Source organism: Myxine glutinosa, chromosome 8 (assembly GCF_964187855.1).
Source record: "Myxine glutinosa chromosome 8, kmMyxGlut1.1, whole genome shotgun sequence".
Classification (NCBI taxonomy): Eukaryota; Metazoa; Chordata; class Myxini; order Myxiniformes; family Myxinidae; genus Myxine; species Myxine glutinosa.
Genome location: NC_136268.1, coordinates 67,956,459 through 67,976,297, shown reverse-complemented (window position 1 = coordinate 67,976,297; position 19,839 = coordinate 67,956,459). Strand labels below are relative to the sequence as shown.

The 19,839-nt window shown below is 48.2% G+C and overlaps 1 protein-coding gene across 3 annotated transcripts in view; it reads left to right on the top strand.

Annotated features, from left to right (window-relative positions):
* EPPK1 (epiplakin 1) overlaps window positions 1–19,839 on the top strand; it is a 263,841-nt gene that overhangs the window by 108,890 nt on the left and 135,112 nt on the right. The window contains exons 1-2 of one of the 3 annotated variants that reach the window (XM_078783359.1): window positions 8,955–9,329; window positions 9,666–10,240. The exons of 1 other annotated variant lie outside the window; for it this stretch is intronic. In XM_078783359.1, the coding sequence (XP_078639485.1) occupies window positions 9,727–10,240 (514 nt within the window). In that variant the 5' untranslated portion in view covers window positions 8,955–9,329; window positions 9,666–9,726. Of the gene's footprint in view, window positions 1–8,954; window positions 9,330–9,665; window positions 10,241–10,776; window positions 10,961–19,839 lie in introns of those variants that run through there. One more of the 3 variants, XM_078783361.1, reaches the window with a different exon arrangement.

Sequence of the window (19,839 nt, the reverse complement as noted above, 5' to 3'; positions counted from 1 at the left end):
TCCACCCATAAATAGCTGAAAAGAAAGAAATGGATGGTTCTGGAATGGCCAAGTCAAAACCCGGATCTAAATCCCATCGAGATGTTGTGGGGGGATTTGAAACGAGCTGTGCATGCAAGAAACCCCTCAAACATCGCACAGCTGAAAGAATTCTGCATGGAGGAGTGGGCAAAAATTTCTCCCAGTCGATGTCAGAGACTGGTAGACAGTTATAAGAAACGCCTACTTGAGGTTGTTTCTGCCAAAGGGGGCAATACCACCTATTAGAGCCAAGGGTGTACTTACTTTTTCCACACGCGAAATTTGCATTTATGTTTATTTAAATTATACAATGGACGACAAAATGTAAATGTTTCATGATATTTGTTATATTATATCACCTTTATCTATCAATATTGTTGAAATGAAGATCAAATTGCTGTATGTTGAAATATGTTGAAAAAGTCAAAACTTTACATGGGGTGTACTTACTTTTCACGTGACTGTATCTAGATAAATGACTGTACCCGAGTTGCCGTTTTGTCATGGTTTAAACCAATCATAATTAAAACAATTATTTTGAACAAATGTATTTGTAATATACGTGATATCACATTTTATAAACGATTGAAGTTGAAAAAAAAAAAATTCCCAAAAAAATTCCCCCAAAAAATTAATATATATATTGGATAATTTTTCAAAAAAAAATAACCTTAGGACATACCGACGGGAGAGATGTGCATACCAGAAGTTTTGTACGATTTCACAAAAGTTTGAGAAAGTAGTTGACATGACATGACAGACAACATGACAACATGTCAGCGGAACCTGTCATATATCATTTCACAAGACATGACAAGACGAGACATATTTGGGGGACAGAGCACAGAGAGAGCTGGGGGAGCAAGGCCTGAGAGGAGTCGGTAGAAGACAGAAAGACCACCAACCTGCCTGTGGTAAGTGAGTGAAAGGCCCTCGGAGTTAGCTTCATTGCAGGAGATTCCAATGATTCTAAAAGCTTTGGTTTCAACAGCGTGAAGCCGAGCTAGGTGTGAGGCAGGAGCACCGGCCCGGAGGGGGGGAACAGTATTCCATTGAGCTGCGGATGAAAGCCTTGTATGTGGTGAGGAGCTCAGGTGTGCCAAGGAAGGACTTTGCACGACGGAGGATGCTCAGTCGGCGAATTGGCTTTGGAGGCCAGCTTGGAAATGTGGTTTTCCCAAGAAAGATCATGGCAGATAGCGAGACCCAAAAGCTTGAATGACAGAACTTCTTGGAGAGGATTGTTGAGAAAGTAGATGGGAGGGTTTTCCAGTCAGTCTTTTCGGAGAGACATCGTAAGAGTGTGAGATTTGTCAGGATTGAAAGACATGTTCCACTTGTTTGACCAGTCTGTGATTTTGTCCAAGTCTGCAGAGAGTGAGGAGGCTGCAGACTGCCGATCTGAGGGATGAGGATTGGAGCGGCAGAGAGTGGAGTCATCAGCAAAGAGATAGAGAGGATTTTCCAGAGAGTCGGAGAGATCATTGATGAAGACCAGAAAAAGCACAGGGCCCAGAACACTACCTTGAGGAACTCCAGCCAGAACAGGAAGGGGAGATGAGAGAAATCCATTCAGGGCCACACGTTGCCTATGACCAGAGAGGAAATCCGCAAGCCATGAGTGGAGATTGCCATGGACACCATAGGAGGAGAGTTTGGTGAGCAGAGCTGTGTGCCAGACCGTATCGAAGGCATGTGATATGTCAAGGGAGACAGCTCTGATTTCCTGTTTGGCATTGAGGACCTCCACCCATTGTTGAGACAGCAGAAGCAACATATCCAGAGTAGAATGACCTGGTCTGAATCCAAATTGATGATTGGAGGTCAAGCCATTGGAGAAGAGGAAGGATTTGATATCCGAAGCAATGATGGATTCCATGACTTTGCTGATAATTGGGAGAAGGCTGATTGGTCTGTAGTTGCAAGGATCTGTTTTTGCACCTTTTTGTGTAAAGCGGTAATGTTTGCTGATTTCCAAGATGCTGGCAGATGACCTTGAGCAAAAGAGAGGGTGAAAAGAACAGAGAGAGGGTGAGATAGAGCAGCATAGCAGGATTTTAGGACCCTTGGGCTGATGCTGTCTGGTCCAGTTGCAGAATCAGAGTCGAGGTTTGACAAAAACTTCTCCACCTTGTCAGGAGAGAAGGACACAGAGTCCAGGAGCAGTTGGGTTCGACTAGGAAAGGTGGGAACAGAGAGAGATGGGTTTGGGACACAAGATTTTGAGGCAAACACAGAGTTGAGGCATTCGGCTTTGTCACGTGCGGTGTCAACTGTGTAGCCATTTGAGGTAAGGGAGGGGATGGAGGGAGAACAAACGCCAGAAACGGCTTTGACCAGACACCACCAGGATTTGGAGGAAGGAGACAGGTTTGAGAGTTCATTCTTGAGTGTGGAGAGATAGTGCTTCCTGGCACTCCTGAGGGTAGACACACACTTGTTCCGAGCTTGGTGGAAGGAACTGAGATTGCCTTCAGTTGGATTTGCCTTCCAAGAGGCAAAGGCAAGTTTTTTCAGGGCAACTGCCTCACCACAAGATTCAGTGTACCATGGACGGGAGGAAGGGTAAGACAACTGAAGACGAGATGGGATAAATCTGTGCATGAGAGAGAGCCGTTTGCTTTGGAAGAATTCCCAGGAAGAATTTATGTCAGAGGCAGTAGAGATGGGAGACCAGTCCAGATGATTGATGGCTGCTTGCAGACCATGCCAGTCATCCTGAGTGAAATGCCAGACTCGGCGGTGCTGAGGAGGCTCTCTGAGAATGGCCAGAGAGATGTCCACTTTCACAAGCACATGATCAGAAGAACCGATTGGAGCAGAAGAAGAGCAGCACACATTTGCAGGGAAGTTCGTCATAACCAATTCCAGAAGAGAAGATACTCCATTGACTGAGATCCGGGTCGGGAAATTTACAGATTGTGTCAGTCCCAATGAGTCGCAGAAGTCCTTTGCTGAGGTGCCATGGCTGGTGAGAGATGAACCCACACCCAGCCAGCTGGCATGATGATAGTTGAAGTCGCCACATATGAGGAAGAGAGAGTTTGGATGAGTTGATAGAAGTTGGTCCATGTTGTCCGACAGCGAAATGTAAATGGAGTCATCACTGTTTGGAGGACGGTACAGAACACATATGAACGAAAGGTGGGAGCGGAGAGGAAGCCGTAGCCAGAGGTACTCCTGGGGGTAGGGTGGAGAGAGGGCAGTGCAAGGAGAGTGAGGAAGAGTTTTTGATAAAGACAGCCACCCCACCCTGGTAGCCCTGGTGTTGGGCTCGCGGCTAGGGTGCCGGCTTAGGATACCTAGGATCCTGGGTTCGAATCCCGGTCGATCGCTGAATTAACGCCAGGGGGGTTGACTCAGCCTGTCATCCTTCCGAGGTCGGCTAATTGAGTACCAGTTCACTGGTAATTCCCTGTTTGTCGTTAAAGGTGGCAAAAAGGGTTGGCGTCAGGAAGGGCATCCGGCCGTAAAACATTGCTTCAAAAAGGGGACCAAAAAACAACAACAACCACGGTTCCCGAAAAAGGCCAACCCCCGCTTTGCGGGGAAAATGGCCTCTAAAGGTGGTTTTTATAGCCACCCCACCACCAGGACGAGGCTCAGGTCTATCATACCAGAGGAGGGAGTAACCAGGAAGAGATATTAAGGAATCAGAGACATCTTGAAGGAGGAAAGTTTCTGTTAAGCAGATCAAGTCTGGATTGTCAGAAGCAACCTGAATGGAGAGATCAATCAAGTTTGAGCGAAGGCCCCGGATGTTTGAGGTCCATACCGTTAATGAGGAGAGAGGGGGAGCATTGGGTGCAGGACAGGGGAGGGGAGGGGTAGGGTCAGATGAAGGATGAGAGGGGGAGGCAGGAAGAGCAGTTGATGGTGTGGCAGAGATTACAGAAGAGTTACAAGAAAGGGAAGGATGAGGAGGACGAAAGGTTTGATGGTGATGGGATGAGGCACAGTGAGGGGTTGTTTGATGCAGGGCAGAGGAAGGTCGAAGGTTGGGGGAGGTGGAGGTATGAGATAGAAGGGAGACGAAGTGGGGAGGAGGCAGCTTTGAGAGGGAGGTGGGGGGAGGGAGAATTTGGGAGGGATGGTTGGGGGGGAGATTTGAAGGGGAGGTTCAAGGGGGGAGTTTAGGAGGGAAGGGGCAAGGGGGTAGATTTGAAAGGGATGGGTGATGGGGAGGATTTGGAGGGGAGTAGCAAGGGGGAAGATTTGAAAGGGATGGGTGATGGGGAAGATTTTGAGGGAAGGGTTGATGGTGAAGATTTGGAGGGGAGGGGTGATGGGGAAGATTTGGAGGGGAGGGGTGAGATGGGATCTTGGAAAGTGTACGATTAATGGGAAACGAACATTTATTGCCAAAATGAGTTTCTTGTGACCTTCGAGTCAAAAATATGTTTGAGGACGCTGGAGGGGGGGGGGGGGGGGGGGGGGTGGAGAGGAGGAGAGTTTAGGGAATGTATGAAAGAGGCACTGTAAGAGATGGAATTTTTTTTTGGAATGAATAGATTTGGTGAGCAAGTCGAAAGCAACCTTTTAAAGAAGAAGAAGAAAAAGGTGTTATAATACACGATAGAATACAGTTCTTCGGTGGAAAGTTTAAACATTTTAAACAGAAAACTATCTGGGGAAATGTGGGTGAAACACGTGGTTGAAGAACGAACGAACACTTAAGAACAACGAATAAACGAATAAGAACAACGAATAAGAACAGAGAAGGAAATGTTTTTTTGGCTGTTTTTTTTTGAGTTGAGAGTTCAAACAAGGACGTATGGGGTGAAAAGACTGGGAAAAACATAGAACGAAAGTAGTTGGAGCACAATAGACGGACCGCTGAGAGAAAAACAAAACCTCAAGGTCGGACACGGTACAAGGCCTCAAAAGACACGACACGAATTAACCGACGATATTTTATACAGGCATGAAAGATTAACACCAAGAATCTTCCTAGGGACACACTATACGTACACACACAATAAAATAAATAGTCTTGACGAAAATAAAAAAATTTGCACATTTTTTGTGTAAAGCGGTAATGTTTGCTGATTTCCAAGATGCTGGCAGATGACCTTGAGCAAAGGAGAGGTTGAAAAGAACAGAGAGAGGGTGAGATAGAACAGCATAGCAGGATTTTAGGACCCGTGGGCTGATGCCGTCTGGTCCAGTTGTAGAATCAGAGTCGAGGTTTGACAAAAACTGCTCCACCTTGTCAGGAGAGAAGGACACAGAGTCCAGGAGCAGTTATGTTCGACTGGGTAAGGTGGGAACAGAGAGAGATGGGTTTGGGACAAAAGATTTTGAGGCAAACACAGAGTTGAGCCATTCAGCTTTGTCACGTGCGGTGTCAACTGTGTAGCCATTTGAGGTAAGGGAGGGGATGGAGGGGGAACAAACACCAGAAACGGATTTGACCAGACGCCACCAGGATTTGGAGGAAGGAGACAGGTTTGAGAGTTCATTCTTGAGTGTGAAGAGCTTCCTGGCATTCCTGAGGGTAGACACACACTTGTTACGAGCTTGGTGGAAGGAACTGAGATTGCCTTCAGTTGGATTTGCCTTCCAAGAGGCAAAGGCAAGTTGTTTCAGGGCAACTGCCTCACCACAAGATTCAGTGTACCATGGACGGGAGGAAGGGTAAGACAACTGAAGACGAGATGGGATAAATCTGTGCATGAGAGAGAGCAGTTTGCTTTGGAAGAATTCCCAGGAAGAATTGATGTTAGAGGCAGTGGAGAAGGGAGACCAGTCCAAATGATTGATGGCTGCTTGCAGCCCATGCCAGTCGGCCTGAGTGAAATGCCAGACTCGTCGACGCTGAGGAGGCTTTCTGAGAATGGCCAGAGGGATGTCCACTTTAACAAGCACATGATCAGAAGAACCGAATGGAGCAGAAGAAGAGCAACAGACATTTGCAGGGAAGTTTGTCATAAGCAAGTCTGGAAGAGAAGATACTCCATTGACTGCGATCCGGGTCGGGAAATTGACAGATTTTGTCAGTCCCAATGAGTCACAGAAGTCCTTTGCTGGGGTGCCATGGCTGGTGAGAGAGGAACCCACACCCAGCCAGCTGGCATGATGACAGTTGAAGTCGCCACATATGAGGAAGAGAGAGAGTTGGAATGAGTAGATATAAGTTGGTCCATATTATCAGACAGCGAGATGTAGATGGAGTCATCACTGTTTGGTGGACGGTTGAACACACATATGAACAAAAGGTGGGAGCGAAGGGGAAGCCGTAGCCAGAGGTACTCCTGGGGGTGGGGTGGAGAGAGGGCAGTGCAAGGAGAGTGAGGAAGAGTTTTTGATAAAGATAGCAACCCCACCACCAGGACGAGGCTCAGGTCTATCATACCGGAGGAGGGAGTAACCAGGAAGAGATATTAAGGAATCAGAGACATCTTGAAGGAGGAAAGTTTCTGTTCAGCAGATCAAGTCTGGATTGTCAGAAGCATCCTGAATGGAGAGATCAATCAGGTTTGAGCGAAGGCCCCGGATGTTTGAGGTCCATACCGTTAATGAGGAGAGAGGGGGAGTATCAGGTGCAGGGGAGGGGACGGGAGGGGTAGGGTCAGATGAAGGATGAGAGGGGGAGATAGGGAGAGCAGTTGATAGTGTGTCAGAGATTACAGAAGAGTTACAAGAAAGGGAAGGATGAGGAGGACGAAAGGTTTGATGGTGATGGGATGAGGCACAGTGAGGGGTTGTTTGAGGGGGAGCAGAGGAAAGTAGAAGGTTGGGGGAGGTGGAGGTATGAGATAGAAGGGAGACAAAGTGGGGAGGAGGCAGCTTTGAAGAGGAGGGGGGAGGAGGGAGAATTGGAGAGGGATGGTAGGGGGGAGAGATTTGAAGGGGAGGGGTTGGAGGGGAGTTTGGAGGGGAGGGGCAAGGGGGGAGTTTAGGAGGGGAGGCGCAAGGGGGGAGTTTAGGAGGGCAGGAGCAAGGGGGGAGATTTGGAGGGGAGGGGCAAGGGGGGGGAGTTTATAAAGTGGATGATTAATGAAAGATGAACATTTATAACAAATTGGGTTTATGGTGAATTTCAAGTTAGCGATCCATTTAAGAAAGACAGAGGAGGGGTGGAATGAATGAGAATTTAGAACATGTGAGGAAGAATTATAGGGGATTGAATTTTTTTTGGAAGTGGAATGAGTTGAAGAGGAAATTGAAAAGAACCTTTTAAATAGGAAGAAAAACAGTGTTGTAATATACCACTGAATAAAACACTGCAGGGGAAAGTTTAAACATATTTAAACAGGACCGTGAAGAACAGTCTTATTTTCACAAAGATACCAATGGGGAGAGGGCCTGGAGGGACAACCACGAGTCACGTGAACAGGGCAAAAGGTGAGGTGAACAGGGCAAAAGGTAATTAGTGTGTTTCATGGGCGATTTTGGCTCTATGTGTCTAACGCGGTGTCATAAGGAACAGAGGAATAAATTACAGAGGCAACGACACACAGGGGATTAATTTACCCATAATCCCTCACTCATTAACAAGCCCCACCCCTCATGATGGGGACGAAGCTACAAGCATACCCACGTCACATGGTCTACCGGATCCCTACTTATGGTACATTGAGGTGGTTCTTCTTCTTCACAACAGTCGGAGCACATTAATCTATACACGCTACCTGAACTAAGGTATCCCTAGCCCCCACAATCGTAACAATATTTTACAAGCCCAGTTACACAGCTTATCTCCCAAATGTCCTGCTATCTCCTTTATTTTCTATCAAATGGCTAAATAAAAGTGAGCATTTGTTTTTGTTTTTTCATTAAAGAAAGTTCCGTAAAAAGTTGTAAAAGAAAAAGGGTGGGGTGGGGCCCAGAGGTTGTTTGCCCTGGAGCCCGTGCTGGCTCTCAACGAGCATGTATATATAGGCCTACATATATATATATATATATATATACACACACACACACACACACACACACACACACACACACACACACACACACACACACACACACACACACACACACACACACACACACATTGTTTAGTCTGGTTTGGCAATGCTTAGGATAGTGAGGACTTAAGCACAACATTCCCACTCCTTCGGCCCTATCGAGCTGTTATCATGCCGTGTTCCTTGAAATTTCCCAATTATAGGCGCTTTTCCTTCCTGCCTACATGACATCGTGTAGGAATTTAACAACTTATTTATACTCTCGGGCCTCCAAGCATTCGAGTCAATTTTTATTTTACCAAATGTAAAGCAAGTCCATCAGGCACATGGGACGCTTGCTCTAAACTTTTGTACAAACACGTGTCCTGGAGAAAAAGTTTCAAACTTTCGAAAACCCTAACACCTCTGCAGCTTTCCCCGATTTCAAATTGTAACCTTATCAAAACCAACGAAGATTGAAGTCTTTTTTTTTCTCGCAGTTTTTCCTCGGTTTTGCCAATGTTGGTTTGATTCTCCTCCGCCCGTAAAACCTCAGACATGACGTCAAGGAGATTTGATGATGGTATAACTTGTTTATAACACTCCCACGCAGACCACAGGGTGTGTATTGATGAATGACTTCAAAATGGTACGTGCTGCTTGCTCGTTTAACCGGTTTGAATTTGAATCAAACATGCAGGTATATGACCATTCGAGCTGGTTATTTTGAAGGCTCACAAGCGTGCACGGTTCACTCTCCTGATATGATAACTATGATAACTTTGATAAGCGATGATAACCCTTGCAATGCGGGTCCGACTCGTGGTGTCTTTCTGGGATGAAGAAGATTCAGCTCGTATACACCGAGCCAGCACCACCCTTCAGTTCTCCGAAATGGCGCGCTGCCCCCCCCCCCCCCACCCGCCTGAGCAGCCTCCGTAAGCTCGGCCATGATCAGCGAGCTACTCCTGTATCCTGCGAGGGCGGAGAAGCGCCCGACGGGGAGGGGAGGATGAGGGCGGATATTCCTCACAGCCCTTCCTCTCCCTGGCCATGATCGACACATCGTGGCGTTCTTATTGCTCTCACCGTGATATTTCTCGGGCCTGGCCCGCCGACCTTTTCTCCCGCCTTTTCTAGACGTCGAGTCTCAGTTTTGGAATCCATCCAGGACCTTTCCTGAGCTCCTTCTTCTCCCAGTCCTCCTCCCCTCTTCTCCCAGTCCTCTTCCCCTCTTCTCGGCTGTCTCTCCAGCGTGTTGTGACCGCACTCTGCCCCCCCCCCCCCCTTTCCACGAGGCTGTTGCTCCATTCACGGCGCTCTTCCAGCCCGCGTTCTTTCGCACTGGTCGCTCATCTCGGCGCCACCACGTGGCTCGTGTCCACCTAATCCACGTGGAAGTGTGTCCCTGCTTCGGTGAGTTTTCCACTGCACAGATCGAGCTACTCAGTAGTCCCAAAGCGTTGCGAATGGGTCTCGAACGAGCTTGATAGACCGTTTGGCAAAATATAGTTTGGCTTGAAAAGACGTCTGTTTCTTATTTATTTATTTTTGGGGGATAAGGGTAGCGCAGATGGGGTATGGGGGGTGTAAATCGGTGCCAACAGAAATTCTTATAAATTCGCCCAGTCGGTCTCGGATTATGGACCAGGTTGTTGACTATGGACCTGCCGAAGGTATAATGATACCAGGTTGTTTGAAGTTTAGACTTTAAACGCCGCCCTGACTGTGTTTCTGTTGTGTGAAATGTAGAAAAAGAAGGGAGTTGCAGCTGTCACTGCACTTCCAGCTCACGCTCCGTTGAGCGGGCAAGATGGTGGCAGGGATTCTCATCCCACTTCATAATCTGCGCCAGATCTACGAGGTGATCTTCCGTGATGGCACCCTCGTTGCGATCAAAAATCGCAAGCCCCACCGCTTCCACCCGGAATTGCCCGGGATAACAAATTTGCAGGTCACCTGTACCATGCGCTCTCTCAAATCTCGGGGCCTGGTACGTGAAACTTACTGCTGGCGGCACCATTATTGGTACCTCACCAATGAGGGCATCGCCTACATACGCGACTATCTCCATCTTCCACCGGAGATTGTCCCTGCCACTCTGCGGCGCACCGCTCCCGTAATGCGAGGAGTTGCTGCGGCCCGACAACCCACGAGGGGTCAAGGCAGGGGGGTACGGGACGACGATCAACGTTCGGCTTACCGGACGCTTGGTGATGCCAAGCCTGAGATCAAGAAGCATGACGTCGGTGCCGGTGCGGTCACGAGCTTTGCTTTCCGCGGAAGCTATGCTCAGGCAGTACCCCCAAGGGAAGAGGAGTTTCCAGGTAAGAAACCAGGTATCGCTGCAAGGCTCTAAAAAGTCGTGATCTCTTAACAGAAACAAAAAGGCCAACTTACTGCATTGGCATCTCCCTGGGCAACTGATATCTCAGCATCACACCCACTGTAAACCATGAGTGCACTGTGTTGATTCAGAATGGCAGCTCCCGTTGGGTTTGCCTCATTTACGCATGCAGGTAAATCCCAAGATAAGGACCAATTGACATAATGACAGGGCTTAGTTTTTAATACACTACCTGAGCATCAACTTTTGACAGACTTAAATAATTGCGTGATTATTCAAGGGAAAAACGCCACACATTCATTCATCTGGATGTCTCGCCTGGCACACGTGTTGAACCGGGCATGCTTCTACCTGTTAAAAGTTGCACTTTGCACGAGCCTGGTGAAGCATATACACGTGCCACTCCCTGTCTGCAGCTGAATCAAACATGGACTTAGTGAATCAATATGATGGTTTGGAAAAAAATGGGGTGGGGATGAAACATCCTTGGTCACACTACCATGTGGTTAAAAACCCACAGCTTCCCTTTTCCTCAACCCAGCCATCACCATGTGTGAGCCGGTCTAGGCTTTCCAGTCGACAGAGCTTTCGAGCCCAGTCAGAGAGAGCTTCTCCTGCCAGTTATTGGAGGTGTTCATGTGATTTTGAACAGAGATGAGTCAGAACTTCATTTGGGATGGAAAAGTGTTCTTTAACCAAGGTACCTTCTTTCTGGAATGGACTTATTAACATCCTCTAGCTTGCTGTGCTTGAATATCGTTACTATCTCTGCTCAGGATCATGCGATACACTTCATTTACGAGTGTGGTATGCAAAATACTTTAATTTTGCCTTCAGTTGAAAGTGTGGACGCCATTTATTCTTCATTTATCTTGGGATCTCTGTTGGGAGTATATTTGGCGATAGTGTATCCTTGACTCAGGATATACTGTACTTTGGCACCTTTCAAAGCCACTCATTTCTTTATCTGGCTGAATTTTGGTACTGTATCATTAATTTGTTCAAACATTTTCTGCCTTTAAATGAGGAAGTTTGTTATTTTTTAATGTCTTCATTTTCTCTCTGATACTGTGGCTGTAAGAGATTGCTCTGCTTGACACATATATATATATATATATTTATTTATATATATATATATATATATATATATATATATATATATATATATATATATATATATATATATATATATATACATATATATATACAGTATATATATATATATATATATATATATATATATATATATATATATATATATATATATATATATATATATATATATATATTTATATATATATTTTTATATATATATATATATATATATATATATATATTTATATATATATTTATATATATATATATATATATATATATATATATTTATATATATATTTATATATATATATATATATATATATATTTATTTATATATATTTATATATATATTTATATATATATATATATATATATATATATTTTTATATATATATTTATGTATATATATATATATATATATATATATATATATATATATATTGTTACAGACACGACTTTGATGTTAAGGTGGGCCGAGCGGAATGGCCGTCGTGTCCGCACAAATTACCCGATTGTACTCGAACGTTGACGAAGCCGCGCCACGCTGGCTCAATAAGGAAAAAGAAGACACACGGCTGAATTATAATGACAGACACCAGGGATACGGTTCTCAAGACCTCCGGAGGAGATTATATTCGTGCGGAAGGTCAGATTACAGGGACGAGAGGTATATCACAGAAAGACAGGCACTTAGACACACTCTTATATTAACCCCGGACAGACGACAGACAAACGGGACAACGGCTGACTCACACGGGGGTTGATGGCAGGAAAGCGGGTATCGATGGCTCCAGGTCCTCCTGGGCTCGGGGCAGGATCAACACGGTTCGGTCCAGAGATGCGGGGAGGTCTCGTCGCAGCGCTCAGAGGTGACGTTCTTTCTCAGGCGGGGCTTTCTCAGGCCTCTCCAAACTCAGGCGCATCTGTTTCAGCGCTCGCAGGTCCGTCTTTCTCCAGCTGGGGGCGCATCTCTCGTCCCGTCCGCTACGTGGCCGCGTATATCCGGCGGGGAGTGACACGCCCTCGGCTCGTTAGCTCCGCCTCGTGGAATCGGCACGTTGCTTCTCATTGGGTGCGTGCGGGGGGTTTACCAGGCTCCGCCCTTGACGAGGAGCTGACAAGGAGCCCCTTCGTGGTAACCCCGTGGAGCGCATGGTCTGGAGCGCATCGTCTGGAGCGCATTGTTGATGGCGGCGAACCGAGCCGGTGGGAGGACGCACACTTCCCCCCGCGCAGCGCCGTGCCCCTCTGTTGTTGTAGACGGGGAAGAAGATGGGAGGAGGTATGGGAAAGGTCCTAAACTCACTACTGATGCCATATAATCACATTCTGGTGCAACGAAGAGTCATGATTAATGGAGACGAGGCCTTAACTGACATAGACTAAGAATAACTAGGAAGATGTCCGAAAGTTGTCTACGTGTGGTGCGGTGGACCTGGGCACGACATTTAATGGGGGAATAAGGGGAAGGTCGGCTCTACTGATTGTTATTTACATGCAATGGGACTAGGGAATGGGGGATTGGGGAAAGTTGGGGAGTATTGGAGAAAATAGGGGAATATTTACAAGCGGATATGGAGGCCAAATTCCATATTCGCAACATTGCACCCTTCTCTACCCTCGGGGCGTCCCGACCCGATAAATTTTTACCTACTTTAGTGTGGCACGCAATGTAGTTCCCTCTACTATTAACTCTACCCTGAGTGCGACAGTTTTACAGATATTCACAAATGAGTAAATATGTCCCCCTGCGACGTTGCACCCTTCTCCTCACAGAAACACACCCACAGGATAACCGAATCCGGAAAGAATTCTCAAACTAAACATACAGCCGGTAGGGAGCATTATTTACAGGATTACGCTGATATCTACACTACGATCCAGGACCTGTCTTTGGAGGAACACATGCAGATGTTATGCATAGAGAGAGCGCGCTTGCCAGCATCGATACACCAACCCACGAGTGCTCTGTGGCCGACGGCCTTTAATAACGTGCAGAGCACCCTTCCCGAGCATCAAAAGCACCACCCCACCACCAATCGGTGCAGTCACCATTGTTCATTGGAATAAAAATAAATTCGACAACCCCTAACCCTGCAGGTGTCTCTTGCTCTTCTTGTGGTGCACTTGGTGTTAACTAAAAGTGGTTCACCTGTATGGCATAGGTGCCACGTTGACCCATAGGTCCATCCCCGGGTGGTGCTTGGCCGCAAACGAACTGCGGTCCATTGTGGGTGGCCACAAACATTGCGGTCCATATGGTGTATCGATCCCGGCAGCAAACAGCGAAAGTGCAGGCCCACAACTGCGCAGCCAGCACCTCTCTCTCCTCTCTCTCTACCCCAAAGCCAGATCCTCGGAGGTGGGAGACAAAAGAAGCAGACAAGTGAGTAAGGTGGTAAGGGCGCAAAAGTGCACGCAATGTAAGGTGATGCACACTGGGGGCACATGGGAACCAGGTGAGACAGGTACGTTCCTATCGTACGCCCCCCCCCCCACCAGGTAACCTACATGGCCCCTCCCTTACCCCTTACTGTATCCACAAAACACAACACTACCCATAAACATCTATTTTACAAATCAACAAACATCCCTACTGTCTTCCCCGTTCCTCCCATAAACCAAATTCGTCTTCTCTCCCTCCTAACCAATCAAATTTGCCATTTTCAACTCTCATCATAATTTGCCATCTCCAACTCAACATCAAAATTTGCCATTACCAATTCATCATCAGTCCCTCCTAGGGAGGGAGAGATGGAATCACCCCAATGTCTCATCCACGTCGTGATGCGTCTCACAAATCCACACAGCGATTCATCTCCTGCAACAAAACAAAGAAAACACAGGTGTGGAGTCATCATCATCACCACAGGTAAGTGGCTGCGTATGGTGCGACAGGTTCATCAATCCTAACTATTTCCTAAATGACTTTACAACTTTACACTACCCGGGGTCTTTCTCCGGCCAAACCATTGGCCCTCTTACACTATGGGTTCTAAAAACCAATTCCCATTGGCCAAACTGTGGTGCTTTTCAATTTGGGGTCTCACTCCCCCGATTCATCTCCCGGTGCCCTCGCACAATTTCCGGGCTGTGGCGTGTACCTCTCCCAGCGGGTCTACCCACCTGCACACCTCCACCACTGCAGTTGCCACCCGAGCTTACCTAGCTCCTCACCCTAACCTAACTAACTGGGGCAGGCCCTCTGGCGCTCTCCCCACTCGGTGCCCTCTCTGGCACTGGGCTACCCGATCCACACCCGGGATCCTCAGGCACCCACTCACAACTACCGGCTCCCAGAGCCCACCTGCGGCCTCACCTGGCCGACATCCTCACAGTGGTGGAGTGCCCAACCAACTACACACACTAACAGGCTACACGCCCAGCCATTTCCACAACACTAATGCACCCATTCACAACACCATTCTGCAACCGCACCACAAATGCCAATATCCAACCACAATTTACCTGCACCCTCTACCTAACACTTACACTACCCGCCCCGGGTACTCGTGAAAGGGGTCCACTCTTCCCCCATGCACACCTTCGCACCATGCACACCACTCCGTACCACTCACTCCAACTCTCTCCACACACCTGTACCTGCACACCTGTGCTCTCACACCTGGTGCCACCTGCACCCTTCTCTCCCCAAGCGCATTCGCGCTGATCCACACACTCACTACTCATACACTGCTCCACACACCTGTCCAGTTGCACACCTGTGCAATCACACCTGTTCAATTCTCACAAACACGGCATCATCTCAGCTAACTACTCCCTTCTGAAACTTGCGCTTCCCAGTCGTCCCTTTAAACTATTGCGCTCCCTCGTCATTATCATCCATACTAATCTACCTGCGTCCCCACTACAGGTATCAGTCACTAACTAATCTTAACGTCACCTAATGTCATCTTCTAGGGCCCTACACACAATATCCTAACCCACCCGGGCTAGTTTCCACTGCCATACACCCCATAAGCTATTGCTCCTTTGCCCCCACTCAGGGGAAGGGTGGCAGGGATGCCATCCCACCACATCGGGGGTCTCTCACTACCAATTTTGCACATCAAATTTCAACAAATTAAAAATTTGCCAATCACTACCCATCATCTGCCAATCACTACTGCCAATCCCTTGCCAATCATCAAATTTTGTTTTTCTCTAATTTTGGGTCCAAAACACTAACCTCATCACCCAGTCGACTCACTAATACCTCTCGGTGCGCCAATCCCTGTCCAAAGCCCGGCTTCGTAAAGCCAAGCAATGGATGCTGGTTGTTTTGTGCCAGCGGCTGGATGCGTCCGGCATTCGGGGCAGGGACGGGGGCTTACCCGGGCCGAGATCCCACGCACCACCTCGGCGTGGAGCCATCCAATGTCCCGATCTCGACCTGCCGGCACGTCTCAACAAAACGTGGTCGCCATAACGACCCTTCCTATCGGGCTGCCCGCTCCGCCGAGTGGAGCACGGACGCGGCCGTTCAAAGCGAGGCCCAGCACGCACCGAGGGCCCGATTCGGCTAAAAGTCGACCTAACCTCTAACCCGTTTAATGTCGATGCTTCACCTGCATGCTTACACCCCGCAGCCCGTTCCTTGCTCACACATCCAGCCGTTTCCATGCCCCTCGTACCTTTCCTTACACACCTAGGTACTCTCATTCCACTCACAGACTTGGTCACACACCTGACCACCGAACACTTTGGCACACATTCGTTGGTAGCACACCTCACCAATACACCTCTTCGCGCCCCCTCCTTGGTCACCTCCTCTGTGACAATCACAGGTGTGCTCTCATTCGCACACCCAATCACGTGCCTCACCACCAACTCCAGCGTGCATTCCCACTCACGCTCTACCATTCCAGGTGTGCATCCTTCCATCCCAGGTGTACATCCTCGCTCACCTGTCACAACTAACTCACGCTCCATGTCACTCCCACTACTTTCACCTCCATTCCTGACAGCGCACTCACCCTTACTCTTGACAGCGCACTCTTTCCCCATGCACCTGTCCGTCACACACCTTTCTCGCGCACACTCTCCCGTTACACCCTCTGTAACACTCACCACAGGTGTGCATTCTTCCTTACTTCTGACAGCGCACTCTTTCCTCATGCACCTGTCCGTCACACACCTTTCTCGCGCACACCTTTCTCGCGCACACTCTCCCGTCACACCCTCTGTAACACTTACCACACCACGCTTCCATGTGCCCCCTCGCACACGCGCTACGACCGACTCACTCTCGCCAGCACCCTCACTCCTTGGCACACACTTTTTCCTCACACACCCCAGAGTCGGACTTTCTCGCACACCTCCTCTTTCGCACACCAGACCTGTCACACACCTCACCAACGGCCTTTCACGAACACCCGGATCCAAACCAATCCCCAAGCTTTTTAAATCCCCTGGCGCATCATACGCACGACCATATTGGTCACCACTTACACCGGGTCCTCTTCCTCTTCGCTTCTCCTCCATCACCTGCGAATCCCTCATCCGGTTAATGAGCACATCATCACGATCCAAACACAGACTTTGGACCAATTCTTTTATCTCCTCTTTTATCTCTTTCTTATCCCCTCTCCGTCGCTTCTTAATTTCGCTCATCCCTTCTTCCACTTCTTCTAATTTGTGCTTCACCTCTTTTATTCCCCGGTACGTCTCCTCAAGCTCATCCTCTAAGGCTACCTTGACCGTTTCCAGGTGCGTCCTCACCTGCCGGTCCTTCGTCTCCATTACCTCTATCACCTCGTCCAACCTCGTTGTCAGTCCCTCACGTACCATCTGACATTCCCTCTTTGTCGCTATCAAGTCGTTTTTTATGTCGTTTTGTGTCGCTTTTAAACCTCCTAATACCGCAGTGTTCCTTTGAACCTGCTCCGTTAGTCCTTTTTGTCCCTCCGTCAGCTGTTCCACCTCCTGCGTCAGGTCCTCTATGCCCCCTTGTAACTTTACAGTCCCCTTTCTCACCTCCTTTTCCATGTGCTCCTCACAGTGCCTCACCTCCTCGCGCACTCCTCCGACCTCCTCACTCACTCCTCTTCTGATCCCCTCTCCCATCACTTGCATCTCCTGCCCAGATGCCACCCTCATCTGCTCCATTTCCTCCCTGTGAGCATCTAATTTCGTTTCTACCCCCATTCTGACCCCCTCTATCTGCTGCTCCATTTGTTTAACTTCCCTTTCCGCTTGGTTCCTCATGTCCCTCAATTTGCCTTCCATACTGTTTTCTAACCCTATTAACCCATTTCTCACTCCCTCTATCTGATTCTCCTGGGCAGCCATTCTGTTTTCTACCCCCGTTAACCCATGTTTCACTCCCTCTATCTGATTCTCTTGAGCGGCCATTCAGTTTTCTACCCCCGTTAACCCATTCTTTACTTCTTTTATCCCGTTGTCTAACTCCTCAAATTTCTTTTCTAATCCCTCACCGGTACCCCTCATTTGGCCCTCTAATCGCCCACTATCAACCCTCATTTGCTCACTCTGAGCATCCATCCGGTTCCCCATTACCCCCAATTGCTCACTCTGAGCATCCATCCGGCCCTCCAATCGCTCACTATTCTGGGCCATAAGGGCCTTCATTTGTATAAAAAAAAGGTTCAAATCCATTGGCATCTCCGGTTCGACTACCGCGACCATGGGCGTGGCTAAATGTGGCGCCGCTGTAATCACGTGCGCTAGAGCGCCATTTTGTGCACCTGCTACCCTCGCTGTTTCGCTCTCCTCATGTCCCTCATGTCCCTCAATTTGGTCCTGGACCGACCCTGCTTCACTCTCCGCTACCGGACCCCAGCCGTCTTGATCCGCCATAGCGCGACTTGCAAAATTCGAGTTTCGTAAAACAAATCCAAATTTTTTTTTTTTTTTTCGTTATAATTTCGGCGAGCGCAGTAACCGCGGGACCGCGCTCCGGCTCGATTTTGTCGAGCGCAGTACGCGCTCCGAACCGATTTTCCCTCCCAAAATTTGGGCCTAACTAATTTAGTCCCGGGTCCGAATCTCACTCCTCGACACCAATTGTTACTCTAATAGTACAATTGGTGTTCCAAAATTTGGGCTAAATAAATTTAGTCCCAGGTTCGAATCCAACTCCTGACAACCAATTGTTACCGTACTAACACAATTGGTGTCCAAAATTTGGGCTAAATAAATTTAGTCCCAGGTTCGAATCCAACTCCTGACAACCAATTGTTACAGACACGACTTTGATGTTAAGGTGGGCCGAGCGGAATGGCCGTCGTGTCGGCACAAATTACCCGATTGTACTCGAACGTTGACGAAGCCGCGCCACGCTGGCTCAATAAGGAAAAAGAAGACACACGGCTGAATTATAATGACAGACACCAGGGATACGGTTCTCAAGACCTCCGGAGGAGATTATATTCGTGCGGAAGGTCAGATTACAGGGACGAGAGGTATATCACAGAAAGACAGGCACTTAGACACACTCTTATATTAACCCCGGACAGACGACAGACAAACGGGACAACGGCTGACTCACACGGGGGTTGATGGCAGGAAAGCGGGTATCGATGGCTCCAGGTCCTCCTGGGCTCGGGGCAGGATCAACACGGTTCGGTCCAGAGATGCGGGGAGGTCTCGTCGCAGCGCTCAGAGGTGACGTTCTTTCTCAGGCGGGGCTTTCTCAGGCCTCTCCAAACTCAGGCGCATCTGTTTCAGCGCTCGCAGGTCCGTCTTTCTCCAGCTGGGGGCGCATCTCTCGTCCCGTCCGCTACGTGGCCGCGTATATCCGGCGGGGAGTGACACGCCCTCGGCTCGTTAGCTCCGCCTCGTGGAATCGGCACGTTGCTTCTCATTGGGTGCGTGCGGGGGGTTTACCAGGCTCCGCCCTTGACGAGGAGCTGACAAGGAGCCCCTTCGTGGTAACCCCGTGGAGCGCATGGTCTGGAGCGCATCGTCTGGAGCGCATTGTCGATGGCGGCGAACCGAGCCGGTGGGAGGACGCACACTTCCCCCCGCGCAGCGCCGTGCCCCTCTGTTGTTGTAGACGGGGAAGAAGATGGGAGGAGGTATGGGAAAGGTCCTAAACTCAGTACTGATGCCATATAATCACATTCTGGTGCAACGAAGAGTCATGATTAATGGAGACGAGGCCTTAACTGACATAGACTAAGAATAACTAGGAAGATGTCCGAAAGTTGTCTACGTGTGGTGCGGTGGACCTGGGCACGACATTTAATGGGGGAATAAGGGGAAGGTCGGCTCTACTGATTGTTATTTACATGCAATGGGACTAGGGAATGGGGGATTGGGGAAAGTTGGGGAGTATTGGAGAAAATAGGGGAATATTTACAAGCGGATATGGAGGCCAAATTCCATATTCGCAACAATATATACAGTATAAATTATATTTAGATACAGTATATATATACTTATATTTTTATACAGTGTTTATATATATACAGTATAAATTATATTTTGATACAGTGTGTATATATATATATATATATA